The sequence below is a fragment of the Gigantopelta aegis genome, chromosome 12, assembly GCF_016097555.1.
Source record: "Gigantopelta aegis isolate Gae_Host chromosome 12, Gae_host_genome, whole genome shotgun sequence".
Lineage (NCBI taxonomy): Eukaryota > Metazoa > Mollusca > Gastropoda > Neomphalida > Peltospiridae > Gigantopelta > Gigantopelta aegis.
The window spans coordinates 36,372,237-36,397,726 of NC_054710.1; the positions used below are offsets into that span (position 1 = coordinate 36,372,237).

Here is a 25,490-nt window from a genome sequence, read left to right on the forward strand (position 1 = left end):
GTACAATGTATTTCAACTGAATTAACCAACCAACCAATAACAAGAGCTTTTTCCTGTGTAAGAATTTCCTTGAACATACAAGTACATATACTTCCATATACTAAGATTTAATAGTCAAAACATTTAGATTTAACATTTGAAACTTTAGATTTAACAGTAAAAACTTTAGATTTAACAGTCAAAATATTAGATAGTCAAAAACTTTAGATTTAACAGTCAAAACTAGATTGAACAGTAAAAAATTCAGATTTAACAGTAAAAACTAGATTTAACAGTAAAAAATTTAGATTTAAGTCAAAATATTTTTCATGGGTAACAATTTGTTCAAACCTATATCCATACACTTACATTTAACAGTAAGAAACCCATTGAAGTCTTAACACAATGAGCCAGTGGTCTCCCTTTGAGAACTCTCAATACAGAAGAGTTCTAGTTTCTTTCTGTCCACCCATAATACTGGTACTATATTCTTGGCGGGGGCAGGATAAGACTGTTTAATGACACCTAAACCAATTGAAGCAGAAATAACAACATGTCTTTTGTTGTGACAAGGAAAACCAGATATTTAAAAGAATCGGTAAAGAACCACAGTTGAATTTGTTGGGATCAGCACGCCACCACATTAATAGCCTTTAATTGAATAATACAAGTCACAAACATAAATAACAACAACAATCTGTATTTTGTTGTGACGAGGAAAACCAGGTATTTTAAAGAATTGATAAAGGACACAGCTGAATTTGTCAGGATCAGCACACCACCACAATAATATTATAAATTGATTTTGGCCTCGGTGGAACAATGGTGAAACCATTAGATTTATGGTTGGTTAAGTACTGGGTTCGCCTCCCAGTACCGGCTTCAGAAATAATAGTAGAAATTGTTTAAAAAGTTAAAACTAGTAGGAACATATTACAATAACAGCAAACTCAAGAAGGCTTGTTTAATTGGACATAAGCATGGAAATACATTGAAATTAGAAATAATAGTAGAAATTGTTTAAAAAGTTAAAACTAGTAGGAACATATTACAATAACAGCAAACTCAAGAAGGCTTGTTTAATTGGACATAAGCATGGAAATACATTGAAATTAGAAATAATAGTAGAAATTGTTTTAAAAAGTTAAAACTAGTAGGAACATATTACAATAACAGCAAACTCAAGAAGGCTTGTTTAATTGGACATAAGCATGGAAATACATTGAAATTAGAAATAATAGTAGAAATTGTTTAAAAAGTTAAAACTAGTAGGAACATATTACAATAACAGCAAACTCAAGAAGGCTTGTTTAATTGGACATAAGCATGGAAATACATTGAAATTAGAAATAATAGTAGAAATTGTTTAAAAAGTTAAAACTAGTAGGAACATATTACAATAACAGCAAACTCAAGAAGGCTTGTTTAATTGGACATAAGCATGGAAATACATTGAAATTAGAAATAATAGTAGAAATTGTTTAAAAAGTTAAAACTAGTAGGAACATATTACAATAACAGCAAACTCAAGAAGGCTTGTTTAATTGGACATAAGCATGGAAATACATTGAAATTAGAAATAATAGTAGAAATTGTTTAAAAAGTTAAAACTAGTAGGAACATATTACAATAACAGCAAACTCAAGAAGGCTTGTTTAATTGGACATAAGCATGGAAATACATTGAAATTAGAAATAATAGTAGAAATTGTTTAAAAAGTTAAAACTAGTAGGAACATATTACAATAACAGCAAACTCAAGAAGGCTTGTTTAATTGGACATAAGCATGGAAATACATTGAAATTCACTTGAAATGAACTCAAGAAGGCTTGTTTAATTGGACATAAGCATGGAAATACATTGAAATTCACTCAAGAAGGTTTGTTTAATTGGACATAAGCATGGAAATACATTGAAATTCACTTGAAATGAACTCAAGAAGGTTTGTTTAATTGGACATAAGCATGGAAATACATTGAAATTCACTTGAAATGAACTCAAGAAGGTTTGTTTAATTGGACATAAGCATGGAAATACATTGAAATTCACTTGAAATGAACTCAAGAAGGCTTGTTTAATTGGACATAAGCATGGAAATACATTGAAATTCACTTGAAATGAACTCAAGAAGGTTTGTTTAATTGGACATAAGCATGGAAATACATTGAAATTCACTTGAAATGAACTCAAGAAGGTTTGTTTAATTGGACATAAGCATGGAAATACATTGAAATTCACTTGAAATGAACTCAAGAAGGCTTGTTTAATTGGACATAAGCATGGAAATACATTGAAATTCACTTGAAATGAACGGAAAGCATTCTTAGTGCATTGAAGCATGGCTAAGCCTTTGATATACAAATGCACCTGTCATGGTGCATTCATTGGAACATGAAAAACAAAAATGGAACATCAGGCAAAACACTGTAGAACCAGATGAGCTACAACTCACAGGGTTTGAATTTTACTCACAGAAATCGTAAGTGACAAAACATACTACGGCTGTACTGTTATGAACCATAGTTCTGGCAGCAGATGACACAAAACCAGTGACATCAAATTACAAATAAATTAAACAGTTGGAATCTTAATGCAATACCAAAATAAATGTCAGGTTGGAGAATTTTAGATCAAATCAAATCTCTGTATCTTGTGATAATTATTTTATGTAGAAGAAGAGAAGAAGAAGAAAAAAAAAAAAAAAAACAGAAAAAAAAAAAAAAAGGAGAGAAAAAGCTGAAATCAGATGAAACGTTTAAAAACCATATGTCTTTTAAAACATGCACTTCATGCATATTTTGACAGCACCAGACTCACCAGGTCCAGACCCAGCTTTGCCATGTTTTACGTCTTAGACCACCAAACATGCTGGATAGTCTTAATGCAACAAAATTCACTTTCCTTTCTTTACTGTATTAAAAAAAAAAGCCCCCCCCCCCCCCAAAAAAAAACCCACACAAAAAAGCCCCCCCTACACCTAACAACCCCACACCACAAAAAAAAAAAAAAAAAAAAGCAACTCAAAACCACATGGGAGAGCGAGAGATAATGTGATATAATGTTTTCCAAACAGCAGCCGAGATCAAATTAAATTAACCGGGAACCATCATCAGTGGAATGAAGACTCTATCCGCTGGTGATGAGAAAAACATCTGCAATTCATATCTTGTATCGGTGCTAATTATCTCTAACATGACCCGCATGTTACCAGCAGCTCTACCTTTTCACCCTTTTATCACTGCCACCAGGCAGCCCACGAATAAATTACGTCAAAAACATTCTTGTTGGCAAATCTCAGAAGCCCACAAGAATTCTGTGAAATTAAATGTCTCCTCTACCATGAACTTCAGGGCTTCTAGATCATGGTAGCCCCAATCCTGTGGCTAGTGATATTCAATGTAAGGCTAGTAAATAACTACTATTGCCATGCCAGACAGGGTTTCTAGATTATGATAGCCTCACTCCCGTGGCTAGTGATATTTAATGTTGGGCTAGTAAATAACTACTATTGCCATGCCCAACGGCTAATGAAAACAGTTGTCAAATGCTTCATTTAAGTCTATTTTGTAAATATGAATATCCTACCACCACCCAATCTTGGTGTTTTAGGTGACATATTTGATTATAACTACAACATGTATTAATAAAATTGTATTCACCTAAAGTAAAGTAGGGCTGGTGAATTTTTAATCGTGGCTAGTAACAAAATTAAATTTACTGATCTCATGGCTTGTGAATTTTATAAAAATTCTAGTAGCCCAGAAATTATTCCATGGTGATGACAAACACATCCATAGATTTCATCTCAAAGCAAGTTAAAAACAACAGTAGCAGCTTTATAAAAAATTAATCAAACTCCCCCACCCCCATACATTTTCATGAACATCTATACATGTAGATGAAACTACATTTATAAACAAATTTGATTGATGTAGGACTTATAGTTTGTGAGAAATTAAACATAAATAATTTTTTATTCTTGTTCAAATAAGTTTGACACCCAATAGCTGATGTATTTTTCATGCTGGGGTGTTGTTAAACATAGATTTATTCTATTTTACTGTTCAAATAATCTTTATAGAATTTATTTTTGTCTGTCCATTTATTTTTCTGAGGGGTTAGGGTAGAGGAAGAAGTATATACTCTTTATATTAGTTACATTTGATATTTCAATATTATCAACACATGAGACGCAATTTGCTCTAAATAATCTATATAGACCAGTTTAAACTAAATCAAAAACATTAAAAAAAAGAAAAAAAAGGAAAACAAAAACAGGCAAAAAATACACAATAAGTTGGAACCATTTTCTCCCGAGCTGGTGTAGTTACAAGGAACAATAGACTTTTTTTCAAAGGTCAGCTTTACATGTTTAGAAAACAATATTCAAATTACCTTTAAGTACGACAAAGTGAGATGAATTACACACTGGCAGTTCACATATATTAGTGTCAATTTGATTTTAAATGAATACTTTGGTTTGTTTTTCACAGCAGCTGAAATGTCATCAAGTGCAAAAAACAAAACAAAAAAACAACACCCCCAGCAAAAAAACGTTTGTTTGGTGTATAACTTTTATAATGTATACTACTCAAAAGAATTTAAGGGTCAAAAATGTATAACCAAATAAGTTTCAGAGTGTATTAGATTGATGATTTAAACTACACCAAATTTTTTATTTATTGTTCCATATTTACAAAAAACCACAAATAAACGTCACTGTATACAAGAAAATCACATGACATGCTGTCAAAGTTGAAGGTTGTCAAACATGGATTTTACACATTAGAACATTCGTTTAATAGTGTGTGAATCCACCCCTGGCGCGAATACACTCGACACATCGTTGCCTCATGCTGTTGATCAGACGTCTGAAGAACTCTTGGGGAATGGCCTGCCACTCTGCCATAAGAAGTTGACCCAGATCATGAAGGTTGGCCGGAGGGGCATGGTTATCCCGAACTCTCCTGCCTAATTCGTCCCAGGCGTTCTCTATTGGGGCCAAGTCAGGCGAATATGCTGGCCAATCCATCCTGGCGATACCTTGTTGTCTGAGAAAGCCCATTACCACCCTGGCGCGGTGGGGTCTGGCATTGTCATCCTGCAGAACTGCCCCGCCACCAATCTGCTGAAGGCCTGGGAGAACCAACGGCCGGATAATCTCATTCAGATAGCGGATTCCATTCAGACTGCCATCCACCACATAGAGGGGGGTCCTGTGGTGGATAGAGATGCTGCCCCACACCATGACGCTGCCACCACCGAACCGGTGACGTTGTCTAACGTTAACGTCAGCGAAGCACTCCCCAGGACGTCTGTAGACACGAACCCGACCGTCGTTGAACTGGAGACTAAACCTGGACTCATCAGTGAACATCACTCGACCCCACTGAACACGTTGCCACCGCAGATGAAGCGTGCACCAGTGACGTCTGGCCGTTCTGTGACATGGTAGGAGTGGTGGTCAAACAGCCTGGCGACGGCAGCGTAGATTATTGGTTCTCAGACGATTGCGTATGGTTTGATCAGACACTCGAGTTCCAGTCGCAGTCCGCAGATTGTCACGTAATCGACGTGCAGTGGTTATGCGTTGACGTAGAGCCATATTGGTGATGTAGCGGTCCTCTCTATTTGTAGTGCTTCGGGGTCTTCCCGAACGTGGACGATTTCGAACAGAATTCGTTGCTTGGTACCGTTGCCACAGTCGGCCAACGACACTCTGACTGACACCAAGTCTCAGAGCAACATTTCTTTGCGTATTGCCATCCTGAAGCCAAGCAATAGCCCTTCCTCGATCTTCGATAGTCAGTTGAAGTAGTACCATTGTCGAATTTGGAGTGTGCACCGTACACGAACGCAAACTCCAATTATACGGAAATTCAGCATTGGGAACATGGAATACACGTGCAAAGCGTGCAAATGAAGCGCTTTGTGAAAAAGCAAGTTATGGGCACTTAGCAGACCTTTCGCTTTCGCCCTAATTTACGTGCAAATGTCAGCATGTTTTCGCCATTAGAACTAGTCGACAGTGTCAATGACAGTGGATTTTCATTTCATTTATGGGTTGCTTAGACCCACTTTTGTCAAAATGAAACAATACCATGCGTGACATTATGGTCTAGCTAATATAATTGACATTCAGAAAATAATGTCGAAAATATCGTCTGACCCTTAAATTCTTTTGAGTAGTATACTTATTCCATGTAGGAATGGAAGTTTTAGTAATGGATAGAAATAATTGTTGAAGGTGATCTTGGCAGCATATTTTAAATTACAGCTACACATATTTCGTGTCTAAAACACATGTATGACTATTTTAACACTATTAATTCGTTCTTTAAAATAACAGACGTTAGTTTTTAAACATTATGCATTTTACACTTATTAAAGCCAATTTTGATAATTTATATCCATTTTATTGTTTATCATCCATTTTCGTACATCCAACGTTTCTGGTCATTCTGGGGTTTTTTTTGTAATACATCGGATGATTATTTTAACACTGTTAAGAAGTTTGTTTTGTTTAACGACACCACTAGAAAACATAGATAAATTAATCATCGGCTATTGGTAAAAGTAAAATAAAGTTTGTTTTATTTAACGATGCCACTAGAGCACATTGATTTTTTTATCTTATCATCGGCTATTGGATGTCAAACATATGCTCAATTTGACACTGATTTTTAGAGGAAACCCACTGTCGCTACATAGGCTACTCTTTTATGACAGGCAGCAAGGGGTCTTTTATTTGAGCTTCCCACAGGCAGGATAGCACAAACCATGGCCTTTGTTGAACCAGTTATGGATCACTGGTCAGTGCAAGTTGTTTACACCTACCCATTGAGCCTTGCGGAGCACTCACTCAGGGTTTGGAGTTGGTATCTGGATTAAAAATCCCATACCTCGACTGGGATCCGAACCCAGTACCTACCAGCCTGTAGATGATGGCCTAACCACGACGCCACCGAGGCCGGTCACATCGGCTTTTGGATGTCAAACATATGGTCATTTTGACACTCTTAGAGAGGAAACCCGATACATTTTTCCATTAGTAGCAAGGGATCTTTTATATGCACCATCCCACAGCAAGGATAGCACATACCATGGCCTTTGAAATACCAGTCATAGTGCACTGGCTGGAACAAGAAATAGCCCAATGGGCCCACCGACAGGGATCGATCCTAGACTGACCGTGCATCAAGTGTGCGCTTTACCACTTGGCTACATCCTGCCCCTTTTAACACTATTAATTTATTCCTTAAAGTAACAGACGTTAGTTTTTAAACATTATGCATTTTACACTTATTAAAACCAATTTTGATAATTTATATCCATTTTATTGTTTATCATCCATTTTCGTACATCCAGTGTTTTTGGTCATTCTGGTGGGTTTTTTGTAATACCTCGAAATACGTAAGTCTAAAAATGCACATACCTCTGAGAAGTAATAGTCATTGAGCAAAGCTAGTCTATTTTAGACCGTATTTCCCTGTATGAACATCAATCTCTAGTTCCATTCCATTATAACTTTAGTCAGAGGTGTTACAGATTTGTTGATTAACCAAACTTGGTGTCCATTTTCACACAACGAAGTTGGGGTCCGTGTCTTTAATTTAAAGAAATATTCTTTTCTTTGAAATTAGATCATTTTTGTGACCGAGATTCTACCAAACTCAAAACCACTGCAAGACAGCTTTTATCAAAAAAAAAAAAAAATTACAATGGCACAATTATAACCATCACAAGACACATACCACATTCTTAAATTTCCCTTAAAATAGTACAAAGATCCAAAGACATATGAATTCTATGAGATGTTTTTTTCACAGCATGACGTAATTATTGCTTGTCAAAATCTTTATTTACCATCAGAATTTCATCACAAAATGGAAACTACAACCTTAATCCTACTTAATCCATGCACTAATAGAACTCAAAAATTGTTTTTTTTTATCTTCTCATAGCAGGAGAGTTCCCAAGGTGTATTTCACTCTTGACTAGCTTCCAACAATAAACATAGTATGATGGTAATTTGTTCAGGGTGGAAGACATTTTTGTTGTATTCTCCACTGAAGGAAAGGTTTGTGTATATTTAAAGTTTATCTGGTAATAAGTGCATACAAGTAGAGGTATATGAAATGGAAGTACTGCGATTATCATGATTACAGTTTAATTTTTGTTCAAACGACACCACTAGAGCACATTGATTTATTAATCATCAGCTATTGGATGTCAAACATATGGTCATTTTGACAGTCATAGAGAGGAAACCCGCAGCATTTTTCCATTAGTAGCAAGGAATCTTTTATATACACCATCCCACAGACAGGATAGCACATACCATGGCCTTTGATAAACCAGTCGTGAAGCACTGGCTGGAACAAGAAATTACCACTGGGCCCACCGACAGGAATCGATCTCAAACCGACCGCATATCAAGCGAGCACTTACCACTGGGCTACAACCCGCCCTGCCATTGTCCATATTTTCATTTAATTTTGTATCCACTCCCTTCCACCTCCCTCCCCATGCAATCACCATGTCCCTTCCACCTCCCTCCCCATGCAATCATCATGTCATCACTAATATATATATATATATATATATATATATATAGATATATCATTTAATTTTGTATCCACTCCCTTCCACCTCCCTCCCCATGCAATCATCATGTCATCACTAATATATATATATATATATACTCTTCAAAAGAAGAAACGCAAAACCACATTGTCGTAACATTTGGAGAATTGATTTAATTATTGAATGGTGAGTCCGATAATTACCAAATGTTGCAGGATTGTTCACAATTCACTCTAGTCCATTGTGAGTAAGTGATAGGACACACCACCAAGGTCAAGGTCATCTGGAGTCAATACCGGGTGTGGCCTCCGCGTGTGTTGACAACTGCCTGGCACCGCCTGCCCATTGAAGCAACCAGAGTACGGATGACGTCCTGGGGGATGGTGGCCCACTCGGCCTGCAAGGCTGCTGCCAGCTCGGGCAGGGTCTGGGGCTGTGGTTGTCGCCGGTCCAACTCGTCCCATAGATGCTCAATTGGGTTCAAATCCGGTGATATCGATGGCCAAGGAAGGACATTAATGTTGTTGTTCTGTAGGAAAGCCGTTGTGAGACGTGCTGTTTGAGGCCTGGCGTTGTCATGTTGGAACACTGCGTTGGCGTTGGCCATAACTGGAACGATGTGTGGCCGGAGGATCTGGTCAATGTAGCCCTGTGCATTCAGGTTGCCCTGCACGTGATCCAGGTCAGTTCTGCCAGTGTGTGAGATGGTTGCCCACACCATGACACTACCCCCGACGAATCTGTCCACTTCCTGCACGCAGTTTGCCACATAACGTTCACCACGACGCCTATACACGCGACATCTTCCATCATGACGTCTCCATCGCAGTTGAGGCCATTGTCGATGAATCTGGCACCACTGCAGTCGGAGTCGACGGTGTTGTGGTGTTAAGATGACACCTCGAACTGGACGTCTGGCACGAATTCCTACCTCACGTAGGCGGTTCCGTACGGTCTGGTCGGATATCCTGCGCAAACCTGGTATTGCTGCGGCTGTGGAGGTGGCAGTAGTCAATCGTTCCCGAAGGTGGTGTACCCGGATGTAGCGGTCCTGCCCGGGGGTAGTGACCCGTGGTCGACCGGATCTAGGGAGGTCACGTGTTGATCCATGTTGCTGGTAACGGTCCCACAGTCTGGAGATGATGCTTGGGGACACATGGAATGCCCTGGCAACGGCTGTTCTGGATTCGCCTGCGTCTAGTCGGCCGATGGCATTGTTTCTCTGCGGTTCACTGAGACGTGGCATGTCCTGGATTGTCAACTGTCGGCCAGATACAGAGGCCAGGCAAGCGAACACCCTGCACTTTTATACTGTCGGTGTTCATGTTGAACGTGCAGACAACGCACGTGCAGTGGTGACATGGTTTGCACGTGGCTGCGTTTTTGCGAATATTCACATTTTGGAACTTTATTGTACAGTAGCTGCGTTTTATCGAATGTAACCGTGGGAATGTGTTTGGGACATGCAATGACCTTATATTCACAAAGCATGAACCGGTAGGAAACATAAAATCGGAGTTATAACCCATTTGTACCCTTTTGCGTTTCTTTTTTTGAAGAGTATATATATCATTTAATTTTGTATCCACTCCCTTCCACCTCCCTCCCCATGCAATCATCATGTCATCACTAATATATATATATATATATATATATATATATATATATATATATATATATATATATATATATATATATATATCATTTACACAAACACACATGTAGAACCATCCCACCTGTCTTATGCACATCAAGTTCAACACGTTTCAAAAATACCTCAACAAATAAAAAACCAACAAACAATATTTACACAAGTAATTTGACACTCTCAATCAACTCCATCTCCATTTGCATGTACCCCAGGATCTGTATCACATACATACCTGATACATCAAACATAAACATTGCAGAATCCTAAATAGCCCTGTAGCCTTTCATAACATGACCGGTTGCCACAATCCCTTGCAACAATCTCTCATGAGGTTTCTACACTTTCTGCCAACTGTGTAACAGTCTATCTTAAACCACAGCCTAACAGTGTATTAAACATAACTGAGTAACAGTGTAGTCTAAACATAACAGAGTAACTGTATTATAAACAAAACAGTGTATCAGTATATTATAAACATAACAGTGTATTATAAACATAACAGTGTAACTGTATCATAAACATAACAGTGTAACTGTATTATAAACACAACAGTGTATCAGTGTATTATAAACATAACTGTGTAACAGTGTATTATAAACATAACAGTGTAACTGTGTATTATAAACATAACTGTGTAACAGTGTATTATAAACATAACAGTGTATTATAAACATAACAGTGTAACAGTGTACTATAAACATAACAGTGTAACTGTGTATTATAAACATAACAGTTTAACTGTGTATTATAACATAACTGTTTAAAGGAAACATGACACGAGACCATATTATAGCTCATTTTAAAAGAAAAATGATATAAAAATAATATACAAATAACTTTATAACAATAAAATACGTGTAGTTAACTTAAAATGAAGAAATTACGCTAATCAGTATCAAAGTACGATTTATGCATATTTCTTCGTGAGCGTTCGGAAAAAAAGGGAAGTGACGTCAGAGCCGCTGTACTCTTCCATTGTTGTTAACTGTTTATATATGGAGTAAGGGGCTTACGATCTTTTCAGTCCAACAGTGCCGTACTGCGCGGCCTTTGGGTGTAAAAATAAACAGTTTAAACGATCGGGATTGTCTTTTTATGGTTTTCCAAAGGATTGTATCCGAAGAAAGACGCGTGTATTTTATCGCAAAAGAAAAGATTGGACACCAACACCGCATAGTACTTTGGTGTCAGCCTAATTACAGCCCGGAGCCCGAACGTTACCCGGAGACAAAAACAGTACTCGGTTGCGAATGCCGAGGTGTACATTGTACATATTTGGCACAAAGATACACCTCAGCATGATGTATTTATATATGTTAAAACAAAAATGTAGAATTTTTTTATTTATTTATTTTTTTGGAAAAAAAAAAGATTTTTCATGTTAGGGCTGTAGGCCTACATAACAAAATCTGTATTCACCGTCCGAAGAAGGAAACGTCAATAAGTAATTAAATATGGCATATACAAACATGGGATTTGGCATGAGGATACATCTCAGTACGATGTATTTAAATATGTTTTTAAAAAACGTGTAGAAAACAATAATAATTTTAAATAATGTTTTTAATCTTCGGGCGGAATACGTCACAAAAACGTTCCTCATCGCCCGAAGCCCCAAAGCAACACGAAGTTCAATACAAAATAAACCACTACTGTCGGTGTCGAAATAACTATTATGTTTCATCCACGGGCTGACTTGAGAATCGGAGTGTTGTTTTAGTTAACTGGTCCTTTCTTTCCGTGGCCTGCACATGTGATTCCTGATTGGCAGGTGTATATTGCAGGGTATCGACCAGGTAAGTGATTACCACGGTCTAGACATACGTACAAAATACGTGCCAGTTTTTTTAAGATCACAGGGTATTGTGGCGTAACCTGTCGCGACTATAGTACAATGTTAATGGACATTATCAGCCGCCCTGCTTCATTACTGTAAATAATGCTGTAAAACCCTTGATTAAGTAGACTTTCCCATCTAAAATTACAAAACTGACCAATTACGTAGTACCAAAGAAAAGAAAATTATCACTTGGGTATCGTGAGTGGTCGTTTTTACTCTAACGCACCCAACCAATAGGCCTAATAATATGCTGCTTTTTTGTTATGAGAGAAAAATACTATAACCCCATTTCGTTCTATTGATGCAAATAGAAATATATTTAGTTTAAAAGTTGATTATACTCTCAAGTCATTTATGTTGTTTTACAAGCCAGGTTAATTAAAGTGAAGCGCCTTGTCGTAAATTAGAGCGTTTGTTTACACTGTGCATACAGATTTCATTATGTACAGCCCGAACATAAAAAATGCGATATTTTCTAAAAAAAACCACCCAAAAATGTTTGTCCTACATTTATATTTTTTTACATATTTAAATACATCATATCGAGGTGTATCTTTATGCTAAATATGAACAGTATACACCTCGGCATTAGCATCCGAGTTTCGGTTTTATCTCCGGGTTACTTTCGGGCTCCGGGCTGTAAATTGGTCGACCGGTCTGGTCTGGCACCATCAGTTTCTCCACCCTCCGACTCGCTATCCGTTTTTTCTTCAGTATCACTGTTGTAAGTAAATGTGTGTCTTTCTTCATTTACTAACAGCTCATATTGATACGGCAAAACGTTTTGCGAACGAACACTTTGGTAAGCTGTGCAAGTCTTAGATTCTTTATGCGTGGTACGGACTAATGCTTTTAAGTGTAAGACGTCAGATCAAGCGACGCGTCTCTGACGTCACGGACCTCGTGATTGCCCTGCTCATTAAAGATCGGCAATTTCCGCTAAGAGCTCGTATCTGGGGTTCTTTTATGGAGATATTTTAAGTAATTAATTTTTTATAAAAAATTTTTTTAGGTGATTCAATTTATAATTAATTGTACATGGTTGGTGCCAAATATGGTTTACGTGACATGTTTCCTTTAACAGTGTATTATAAACATAACAGTGTAACTGTGTATTATAAACATAACTATATAACAGTGTAGTCTAAACATAACTGTGCAACTGTGTATTTATAAACATAACTGTGTAACACTGTAGTCTAAACATAAATTACTGTGTATACATTCTAAACATAACTGGTTAAGTCTATTTAAAACTTTAACAGCCTAACCATCTATTCTAAATACATGTACACACAGAGCAGTCCTGTCAGTCAAAGTAGCATTGGAAATGTGTATGTTTTGTGTGTGCAGGTAAAAAACCCTGCCTGTGTGAAGTACATGTGAAGCCATATTACATGGACATGAAGATAAAGTTCTCCACTGTGTTAGCTCGAATCATACAAGTCGGTGAAGTGAGGCAGGGACCGTTACTCCAGGAAGGTTCCCACAGAATTCGTTCAGTCAGTCAGTCACAGTGATGCAGTGAGGCTAAGAGTGTAATGGCAATTTCCCCAAAGCATAATTGTGTTAGTGTGGAGGGGTGGGGTGAGCTGGTGTGGAAGTCGAGGAGGTGAGCTTGTGTGGGTATATATGTAGAGGGGGTGTGCTGATGTGGAGTGAAGTAGAGGGGTGAGCTGATGTGGAATGGAAGTAAAGGGGTGAGCTGGTGTGGAATGGAAGTAGAGGGGTGAGCTGATGTGAGATGGGTGAGCTGGTGTGGAATGGAAGTAGAGAGGTGAACTGATGTGAGAGAGGTGAGCTGGTGTGGAATTGAAGTAGAGGGATTAGCTGGTGTGGAATGGAAGTAGAGGGGATGAGCTGATGTGAGAGGGATGAGCTGATGTGGAATGGAAGTAGAGGGAATGAGCTGATGTGAGAGGGGTGAGCTGGTGTGGAATGGAAGTAGAGGGGTAAGCTGGTGTGGAATGGAAGTAGAGGGGATGAGCTGATGTGAGAGGGATGAGCTGATGTGGAATGGAAGTAGAGGGGATGAGCTGATGTGAGAGGGGTGAGCTGGTGTGGAATGGAAGTAGAGGGGTAAGCTGGTGTGAGAGGGGTAAGCTGGTGTGGAATGGAAGTAGAGGGGGTAAGCTGGTGTGGAATGGAAGTAGAGGGGTGAGCTGATGTGAAAAGGGTGAGCTGGTGTGGAATGGAAGTAGAGGGGATGAGCTGATGTGAGAGGGGTGAGCTGGTGTGGAATGGAAGTAGAGGGGATGAGCTGATGTGAGAGGGGTGAGCTGATATGAGAGGGGTGAGCTGGTGTGGAATGGAAGTAGAGGGGATGAGCTGATGTAAGAGGGGTGAGCTGATGTGGAATGGAAGTAGAGGGGATGAGCTGATGTGAGAGGGGTGAGCTGGTGTGGAATGGAAGTAGAGGGGATGAGCTGATGTGAGAGGGGTGAGCTGGTGTGGAATGGAAGTAGAGGGGTGAGCTGGTGTGGAATGGAAGTAGAGGGGATGAGCTGATGTGAGAGGGGTGAGCTGATATGAGAGGGGTGAGCTGGTGTGGAATGGAAGTAGAGGGGATGAGCTGATGTAAAAGGGGTGAGCTGATGTGGAATGGAAGTAGAGGGGATGAGCTGATGTGAGAGGGGTGAGCTGGTGTGGAATGGAAGTAGAGGGGATGAGCTGATGTGAGAGGGGTGAGCTGGTGTGGAATGGAAGTAGAGGGGTGAGCTGGTGTGGAATGGAAGTAGAGGGGGTAAGCTGATGTGAGAGGGTTAAGCTGGTGTGGAATGGAAGTAGAGGGGATGAGCTGATGTGAGAGGGGTAAGCTGGTGTGGAATGGAAGTAGAGGGGATGAGCTGATGTGAGAGGGGTGAGCTGGTGTGGAATGGAAGTAGAGGGGTGAGCTGATGTGAGGGGGTGAGCTGGTGTGGAATGGAAGTAGAGGGGTGAGCTGGTGTGGAATGGAAGTAGAGGGGATGAGCTGATGTGAGAGGGGTGAGCTGGTGTGGAATGGAAGTAGAGGGGTGAGCTGATGTGAGGGGGTGAGCTGGTGTGGAATGGAAGTAGAGGGGTGAGCTGGTGTGGAATGGAAGTAGAGGGGGTGAGCTGATGTGAGAGGGGTGAGCTGGTGTGGAATGGAAGTAGAGGGGATGAGCTGATATGAGAGGGGTAAGCTGGTGTGGAATGGAAGTAGAGGGGATGAGCTGATGTGAGAGGGGTGAGCTGGTGTGGAATGGAAGCAGAGGGGTGAGCTGATGTGAGAGGGGTAAGCTGGTGTGGAATGGAAGTAGAGGGGTGAGCTGATATGAGAGGGGTGAGCTGGTGTGGAATGGAAGTAGAGGGGTGAGCTGATGTGAGAGGGGTGAGCTGGTGTGGAATGGAAGTAGAGGGGTAAGCTGATGTGAGAGGGATGAGCTGGTGTGGAATGGAAGTAGAGGGGATGAGCTGATGTGAGAGGGGTGAGCTGGTGTGGAATGGAAGTAGAGGGGTAAGCTGATGTGAGAGGGATGAGCTGGTGTGGAATGGAAGTAGAGGGGATGAGCTGATGTGAGAGGGATGAGCTGGTGTGGAATGGAAGTAGAGGGGATGAGCTGATGTGAGAGGGTTAAGCTGGTGTGGAATGGAAGTAGAGGGGATGAGCTGATGTGAGAGGGATGAGCTGGTGTGGAATGGAAGTAGAGGGGATGAGCTGATGTGAGAGGGGTGAGCTGGTGTGGAATGGAAGTAGAGGGGTGAGCTGATGTGAGAGGGGTGAGCTGGTGTGGAATGGAAGTAGAGGGTTAAGCTGGTGTGGAATGGAAGTAGAGGGAATGAGCTGATGTGAGAGGGGTGAGCTGGTGTGGAATGGAAGTAGAGGGGATGAGCTGATGTGAGAGGGATGAGCTGGTGTGGAATGGAAGTAGAGGGGGTGAGCTGATGTGAGAGGGGTGAGCTGGTGTGGAATGGAAGTAGAGGGGGTGAGCTGATGTGAGAGGGGTGAGCTGGTGTGGAATGGAAGTAGAGGGAATGAGCTGATGTGAGAGGGATGAGCTGGTGTGGAATGGAAGTAGAGGGGGTGAGCTGATGTGAGAGGGGTAAGCTGGTGTGGAATGGAAGTAGAGGGGTAAGCTGATGTGAGAGGGATGAGCTGGTGTGGAATGGAAGTAGAGGGGATGAGCTGATGTGAGAGGGGTGAGCTGGTGTGGAATGGAAGTAGAGGGGTAAGCTGATGTGAGAGGGATGAGCTGGTGTGGAATGGAAGTAGAGGGGATGAGCTGATGTGAGAGGGGTGAGCTGGTGTGGAATGGAAGTAGAGGGGTAAGCTGATGTGAGAGGGATGAGCTGGTGTGGAATGGAAGTAGAGGGGATGAGCTGATGTGAGAGGGGTGAGCTGGTGTGGAATGGAAGTAGAGGGGATGAGCTGATATGAGAGGGGTGAGCTGATGTGAGAGGGGTAAGCTGATGTGAGAGGGGTGAGCTGGTGTGGAATGGAAGTAGAGGGGGTAAGCTGATGTGAGAGGGGTGAGCTGGTGTGGAATGGAAGTAGAGGGGATGAGCTGATGTAAGAGGGGTGAGCTGGTGTGGAATGGAAGTAGAGGGGATGAGCTGATGTGAGAGGGGTGAGCTGGTGTGGAATGGAAGTAGAGGGGATGAGCTGATGTAAGAGGGGTGAGCTGGTGTGGAATGGAAGTAGAGGGGATGAGCTGATGTGAGAGGGGTGAGCTGGTGTGGAATGGAAGTAGAGGGGATGAGCTGATATGAGAGGGGTGAGCTGGTGTGGAATGGAAGTAGAGGGGTAAGCTGATGTGAGAGGGATGAGCTGGTGTGGAATGGAAGTAGAGGGGATGAGCTGATGTGAGAGGGGTAAGCTGATGTGAGAGGGATGAGCTGGTGTGGAATGGAAGTAGAGGGGTGAGCTGATGTGAGAGGGGTGAGCTGGTGTGGAATGGAAGTAGAGGGGTAAGCTGATGTGAGAGGGATGAGCTGGTGTGGAATGGAAGTAGAGGGGATGAGCTGATGTGAGAGGGGTGAGCTGATATGAGAGGGGTGAGCTGGTGTGGAATGGAAGTAGAGGGGGTAAGCTGATGTGAGAGGGATGAGCTGGTGTGGAATGGAAGTAGAGGGAATGAGCTGATGTGAGAGGGGTGAGCTGGTGTGGAATGGAAGTAGAGGGGATGAGCTGATGTGAGAGGGGTGAGCTGGTGTGGAATGGAAGTAGAGGGATGAGCTGATGTGAGAGGGGTAAGCTGGTGTGGAATGGAAGTAGAGGGGTGAGCTGGTGTGAGAGGGGTGAGCTGGTGTGGAATGGAAGTAGAGGGTTAAGCTGGTGTGGAATGGAAGTAGAGGGAATGAGCTGATGTGAGAGGGGTAAGCTGGTGTGGAATGGAAGTAGAGGGATGAGCTGATGTGAGAGGGGTGAGCTGGTGTGGAATGGAAGTAGAGGGTTAAGCTGGTGTGGAATGGAAGTAGAGGGAATGAGCTGATGTGAGAGGGGTAAGCTGGTGTGGAATGGAAGTAGAGGGAATGAGCTGATGTGAGAGGGATGAGCTGGTGTGGAATGGAAGTAGAGGGGATGAGCTGATGTGAGAGGGGTGAGCTGGTGTGGAATGGAAGTAGAGGGATGAGCTGGTGTGGAATGGAAGTAGAGGGGATGAGCTGATGTGAGAGGGGTGAGCTGGTGTGGAATGGAAGTAGAGGGATGAGCTGGTGTGGAATGGAAGTAGAGGGGATGAGCTGATGTGAGAGAGGTGAGCTGGTGTGGAATTGAAGTAGAGGGATGAGCTGGTGTGGAATGGAAGTAGAGGGGATGAGCTGATGTGAGAGGGGTGAGCTGGTGTGGAATGGAAGTAGAGGGTTAAGCTGGTGTGGAATGGAAGTAGCGGCGTGAGCTGGTGTGAAATGGAAGTAGAGGGGCGAGCTGATGTGAGAGGGGTGAGCTGGTGTGGAAATGGCGTGGACATAGATTTGTAGCTCATTGGTAGAGCACTTGTGCCACGGTCAACTCTTTTTGGTGGACACATTAGGTCCTACCCCTCCCCGCACCCCCGTCCCAATGTTCTATGATAAGTACATACATGTACACCATAAGGCTTCTGTTCAATCGAGACTTCTTTTTTTTCATGTTTAACATACTGTGCTGGATCAAGTATTTCCATTAATTTCAGTTATCAAAAAAAAAAGAAGAAGAAGTAAAGTTTGTTTTATTTAATGATGCCACTAGAGCACATTGATTTTTTATCTTATCATCGGCTATTGGACGTCCAAAATATTTGCGCTTTCCACATGCAGGATAGCACAAACCATGGCCTTTGTTAAACCAGTTATGGATCACTGGTCAGTGCAAGTGATTTACACCTACCCATTGAGCCTTACGGAGCACTTACTCAGGGTTTGGAGTCGGTATCTGGATTAAAAATCCCATGCCTCGACTGGGATCCGAACCTAGTACCTACCAGCCTGTAGACCGATGGCCTAACCATGACGCCAGTTTCAGTTATCAAAGTGAAATTAATGCATACATTTACATGTAGTATTTCTGATTTTTATATCAAATTCTAATTCCCAACCCCCCCCCCCCCCCCCCACCACCACCACCACAGACCCTGAACCAGCAACACACATGTATTTCTAGTTTTCTTTGTTTTATCAATCATCATGGTGAGGTGTACCGTAAGGCAGAAAAATAACATGCACTTCAAGATCTCCTCCGCATCTGTTCACTCACTCTTCTTGTTTATATATAAAAAAGCAATTTTCTGCAAAAATGAGATTTGTTACAAAAAACATTCTTTAAACCTCTTAACTGTGACACCACATTATCTTGAAAGTAGATTGAATTCATCTTTAAAGAGTCACTTTTTACACGTGTATTCTACATGTTTATTCTACATGTGTATTCTAAATGTGTATTCTACATGTGTATATACATGTATATGTACTACCAAGGTGGGTTTTACAACTGTCAGTATTAATAATGTGGATGTGGCAAACAGAGATCAAAGTGGGGAACAATTATATGGGTTTATTTTAAATCTGGGAAGTTACAGAGATTGGCCTTAGGGTTAGGGTTGTACAAATGGTATAAAAGGGTGATCACCATTCACAATGTCTGCATGTTTTGTATGGAAGGAAGGAAATGTTTTATTTAACGGTTATATGACATCGAGCTCTAGTAGTGTAGTTAAACAAAAACATTAACAAACTTTTTTTAGTCTGACAGCCAATAGCCGATGTATTTTTTGTACCGGGATGTCATTAAAACATTAATTGATTCATTCATGCTCTCTGCATGTACCACCTGTCGAGCCTTATTACATACATTACTGACAATGGGAAATCAAGCCTTAAATTTACAATACTGACAATGGGAAATGATTCGGTGTCCTGGAACCTGCAAGGCAGACTGTTTGGAGAGCACAACAGACAGGCGGTCATTAAAGGCGACTTAGCGAGCCGGTGCGATTGTGACCGGCATACAACAGACATTTTATGGTCGTTTGTAACCAGGCCACAAATACAGGGAGCAGTTGGGCAGGTAGTGTTCACACAGCAGGTAGAGTTTCCGTGAGAAACAGGGACTAAACAAGGGGAGGGGTGTGGGGGGAGTCATACAGGTAGTGTTCATGCAGCAGGCAGTTTCCGTAAGAAAAAGGGACTCAACAAGGGGAGGGGTGTGGGGGAGTCATGCAGGTTGTGTTCACACAGCAGGTAGTTTCCGTGAGAAACAGGGGACTCAACAAGGTGAGGGGTGAGGGGGAAGTCATGCAGGTAGTGTTCATGCAGCAGGTAGTTTTCGTGAGAAAAAGGGACTCAACAAGGGGAGGAGTGTGGGGGAGTCATGCAGGTTGTGTTCACACAGCAGGTAGTTTCCGTGAGAAACAGGGGACTCAACAAGGTGAAGGGTGAGGGGGAAGTCATGCAGGTAGTGTTCATGCAGCAGGTAGAGTTTCTGTGAGAAACAGGGACTCAACAAGGGGAGGGGTGTGGGGGAGTCATGCAGGTAGTGTTATGCAGCAGGTAGTTTCCGTGAGAAACAGGGACTCAACAAGGGGAGGGGTGTGGGGGAGTCATGCAGGTAGTGTTGATGCAGCAGGTAGAGTTTCCGTGAGAAACAGGGACACAAAAAAGGGGAGGGGTGTGGGGGAGTCATGCAGGTAGTGTTGATGCAGAAGGTAGAGTATCCGTGAGAAACAGGGACACAACAAGGGGAGGGGTGTGGTGTGGGGGAGTCATACAGGTAGTGTTGATGCAGAAGGTAGAGTATCCGTGAGAAACAGGGACACAACAAGGGGAGGGGTGTGGGGGGAGTCATGCAGGTAGTGTTGATGCAGCAGGTAGAGTTTCTGTGAGAAACAGGGACACAATAATGGGAGGGGTGTGTGCGAGTCATGCAGGTAGTGTTGACACAGCAGGTTGAGGGGTTTGGGGGAGGTGTACCATGCAGGTTAGTGTTGACGTATGAGATTGAGTTTCCATATAAAACAAGGACACAATAAGGGGAGGGGTTTGGGAGGAGTTATGCAAGTAGTGATGATATAGACTGTAACATTTTGTTTTTAAACAATATTAAACAAGTAAAACATTTCAGTGCAGTTTCATTTTGAGCAATCAAAAACAATGACTGTGTATTTGAATAAAAGAAACCATTTAGTAGGACAAGTGAAAATATTGGCAAACAAGTAGATTTCTTGATGTATTCGTTCGGTGGACTACTGAAAAACATCTGCTTATTTTTACCGCTCATATGTAGGTAAAAATTCTGTGAGCAGGACTTCTGGTTACCTAAAATTTTGAAATATTTTTCACTGTGAAAGGATTAGGAAAACAAGTTGCCCTGGTAAGCACCCCCCTAAAACAGATCCTTGATGTCTTTAGTTACTTTAACTGTGAGCCACTTGTGTTCCACTGAAAATCTGTTTGACAAATACTCTACTGCAAAGTATCAGACTGGAATGGAACATACCCTACTACCCCCCCCCCCCCCCCCCCCCCCCCCCCCCCCCCACAAACACTTGATGTCTATTATCAATCCAGTTGCAATTCATGGCAGCTCCAATAAATACCTGCATAACACACACTAACTGCAAATCTTAAATAAGGCAGGCAAGTTGCACTAATACCCCCCCCCCCCCTCTCCCAACCAGCACCCACCTGTAACAGACCCTTGATTTGTTATTGTTAGCGTTCCTCCAATGAAAACCTGCCTACAAACACTAACTTCAAAGCATAAAAAAAGAAGGTAAGTTGCACTATTACTTCCTGCACCCCCTAAACAGACCCTTTTAGTGTTATTGTTAATTTAAATGCTACTCCAATGAAAACCTTTGTGACAAACACGAACTACAAAGCATCGCAAAAAGAAGCTTAGTTGTACCATTATTCCCTGCACCCACCTCCATAACAGCCCCTTGAAGTATTATTGTTAATTTAAGTGCTTCTCCAGTGAAAACCTGGCTAACAAGCACTACGTGCCCAAGTGTCGTAAAAACAGTGTAACTACTTTGTAGAAATAAAACTATTTGAAATATTCCCTGTCGGTTTTTAATGACCATGTATTTAATGACAACTTAACCACAACACCATCTATGTTATGCCATCAAACGACAACAAATCAAATGTAGCATGTCCGCCATTTTCATCCTTAATACTTTGTTGTACATAGTTGACACTTTAAACTGGGATGTGATATTAATAAACATTTGGGACTATTTCTCCTTTCAGCCAGTGCACCACGACTGGTATATCAAAGGCCGTGGTATGTACTACCCTGTCTGTGGGATGGTGCATATAAAAGATCCCTTGCTGCTAATCGAAAAGAGTAGTCCATGAAGTGGCGACAGCAGGTTTCATCTCTCATTATCTGCGTGGTCCTTAACCATATACTTGACGCCATATAACCGTAAATAAAATGCGTTGAGTGCGTCGTTAAATAAAACATTTCTTTCTTTCTTAATAAACATATGAAAACAAAATATTAATTTATTTTTAAAAAGCTTAAATCATTAAATATACATATGTACCATCATACAGGTAGTTATATAAAGTTAATATTTTGGCATTTCGTATCAAATTTTGTAAAAAAAAAAAAAAAAAAAAATTATACCAAAACAAAACAATTAAAAACATGAAAAATCTATTTTTTTAAATTAAAACAATCATTCTGAGATTACTGGTAAAGCATTACATGTCCCCTATCGAATCCACCAATTTTTCGAATCTCCTAAATTCAAGGACCATACTTCTGTGAAAATGGGTAAATCACCATCAAGTTAAACTTGATCAGCAACAGTACATGATAAAGGTACATACAAAATTTCATATCAACATATTCAAGCATTGCAAAAAAAAAAAAAAGTTTAAGGGCCACAACTCTGTCTTAAAATGGGTAAATCGCCATTAAAGTCAAACTTGATCTGTAACAGTACATGATAATGATATACACAAAATTTTAGCTCACAATTTCAATGCAGTGTGAAAACATATGTGTGAAATTATATGTGGGACAGACGGTAATACAGACAGATGGACAGACAAAAGGATGGAGAGAAGAAACCTATAGTCCTTGACAGTTGGACCGGACTAATAAAGCATACATGCACATACATACATGCACATACATACATGCATTTAATCACACACTTCTCTAAAACTTGTGACTTGTACTGGCCGTAAAACCATGCTACAGGACCCCTGCTTATAAAACTCGATCTTTAATGATTCATCCAGTACACCAAGACTGGTATATAAAAGGATGGTGCATATAAAAGAAAAAAGAAAGAAGTGTTTTATTTAACAACGCACTCAACACATTTTATTTACGGTTATATGGCATCAGACATATGGTTAAGGACCACACAGATTTTGACAGGAAACCCGCTGTCGCCACTACATGGGCTACTCTTCCGATTGGCAGCAAGGGATCTTTTATTTGCGCTTCCCACAGGCAGGATAGCATCCTTCCCACAGGCAGGATAGCATAAACCATGGCCTTTGTTGAACCAGTTATGGATCACTGGTCGGTGCAAGTGGTTTACACCTACCCATTGAGCCTTGCGGAGCACTCACTCAGGGTTTGGAGACGGTATCTGGATTAAAAATCCCATGCCTCGACTGGGATCCGAACCCAGTACCTATCAGCCTGTAGACCGATGGCCTGCCACGATGCCACCGAGGCCGGTTGCATATAAAAGATCCCTTGCTGCATCAGGAACAATGTAGCGGGTTTCCTCTGGTGAGTACGTGTCAGAATTACCAAATGTTTGACATCCAATAGCCGATAATTAATTAATCAATGTGCTCCAGTGGTGTCGTTAAACAAGAAACAAATCTTTAATGATGTCACATGACAATACTGTCTCAGACTCTATTTAGAGTCGAGTCTTAGACTAACAGTTTTATAAGCACCAGGCCAGGCCTTAAGTCATGTGATGTGATTTGATTTGTACTTAAGCCAATGCAATTTGTACCGGTCTTAAAACCACACAACTTGTACTGATCTTAAAATAAAACTACACAGCTTGTACTGGCCTTAAAACCAGATGGCTTTAACTGTATTGGCCTTAAAACCACATTAACCAGAAAAAAACAAGAGGCGTCAGTAAATAAAATATTTATGCTGAGATGGCAGAAAATTTAAATGCACTGACAGTCATTAACAAAGCATTCCTTTTTCTATCCTGCTTGGAATCCAGTAAAATAAATCATACACAAACAAGCCACAACATCTAGGAGACCGAAGATCGTACAACTATAATTAATGGATCGTTCTCACACGTGCCCGGTGTTAACGCCACAAAATCATATCACCATCATTGTAATGCATTTACTGGACCCCTTGTCGAGCACTGCCATCAAACTAATTCCATATTTCCCAACCAATCTGCTCTCAATTCTCCCGTGTAATGGCATTAAGAGCTGGACAAAACCTGCCGGTGCGAGGATGTGAAGAAGAAAACCGTTAATGTACATCCCGATATTGACGTAATTACAAGATGACTCACTGGATGCCAGCTACAAAATACAAAATGTCATCTCACTGTGGTGGTATCATTTACTATAAAATATGCCAATTGCAAAGGGTTTCGAACAACAGTACAGTATGTAGCATAACAGGAAGAAAGTGTTTTATTTAACGATGCACTCAACACATTTTCTTTACAGTTATATGGTATCAGACATATGGTTAAGGACCACACAGATATTGAGAGAGGAAACCCGCTGTCGCCACTTCATGGGCTACTCTTTTCAATTAACAGCAATGGATCTTTTATATGCATCATCCCACAGACAGGACAGTACATACCACGGACTTTGATATTCCAGTCGTGGTGTACTGGCTGGAACGAGAAATAGCCCAATGGGCCCACCGACGGGGATCGACCCTAGACCGACCGTGCATTGACCGAACGCTTTACCACTGGGCTACGTCCCTCCCCAGTATAACAATGAAGTCATTTAGAGAGAATGTAATTAAAACAGACCATATTAAGTATCTCTACTAAAGGGCTACATTTTATAAATGTTCTGAAACTGGACTATGAATGAATTTTAAAAATTAAGTTTATTTTGTTTAACACCACCACTAGAGCACATTGATTTATTAATCGTCGGCTATTGTATGTAGAATATTTGGTAATTCTGACAGTCTGAGAGGAAACCCGCTACATTTTTTCATCAGTAGCAAGGGATCTTTTATATGCATCATCCCACAGGCAGGATAGCACATACCACGACCTTTGATATACCAGCCGTGGTGTGAAGGCTAGAACGATAAATAGCCCAATGGGCCACCAATGTGAATCGATCCTAGACCGACTGTGCATGTATGTCCAGCTCTCGCAATTACAGGGCTAACTCTGGGTAAACACAATATCTGGCCAAATTGTCTACTAAACTACCAGTCATGGTGCACTGGCACTAGAAATAAAAAATAATAAAAAAATACAGAAATCAGATAAAATAACTCTTAAAAATCACACTGCCACAGGTTTCTGCCAAAGGGTATTGTGTCATACCAAAATTTTGTTTACAGATTTTTGTTTTTAAGTTAACCTTTTGACAAAATTAATTCTTCTTATCATTAATGTATGATTTTCTTAACCCTAACCCTAAACTTAACCATTTTCTTTCTGGGGAGGCTCCCCATACCCAATGTTGATTTTGGTTGCATTCAATTCCATAGCACCATACCCAAAAATTTCTTTCTGGCAGAAATGCTGACTGCTGTTGATAAATTCAAGACCTGTTTTTAAAGATCTATTTGAACACTGAGCAGGATGAAATAGTCACAAAAGCCCTATATACACTATACATAGTGTGTTAACCAATCCTTCACAAAGTGATTTACTACAACCATAAACGTGTGGACAACAATCAATGGCCGCAATCATCAGGTACACACAAGGTATGATTCAACGTAATAACCCAGTCGACCGAACCACGACTCTGTGAAATGGGTACAGTCCC

At 41.0% G+C, this 25,490-nt stretch overlaps 2 protein-coding genes across 2 annotated transcripts in view; both read right to left on the reverse strand.

Annotated features, from left to right (window-relative positions):
• The window catches only part of LOC121386673 (vang-like protein 2), a 64,142-nt gene that overhangs the window by 12,017 nt on the left and 26,635 nt on the right, over window positions 1-25,490 (reverse strand). The window lies entirely within an intron of this gene.
• LOC121386025 (uncharacterized protein PB18E9.04c-like) lies at window positions 13,626-19,789 on the reverse strand. The gene is made up of 3 exons (XM_041516821.1): window positions 19,727-19,789; window positions 16,059-17,856; window positions 13,626-16,027 (listed from the first exon to the last, which is right to left on the reverse strand). Exons 1-3 carry the CDS (start codon window positions 19,787-19,789, stop codon window positions 13,626-13,628), a joined length of 4,263 nt encoding a protein of 1,420 aa, XP_041372755.1.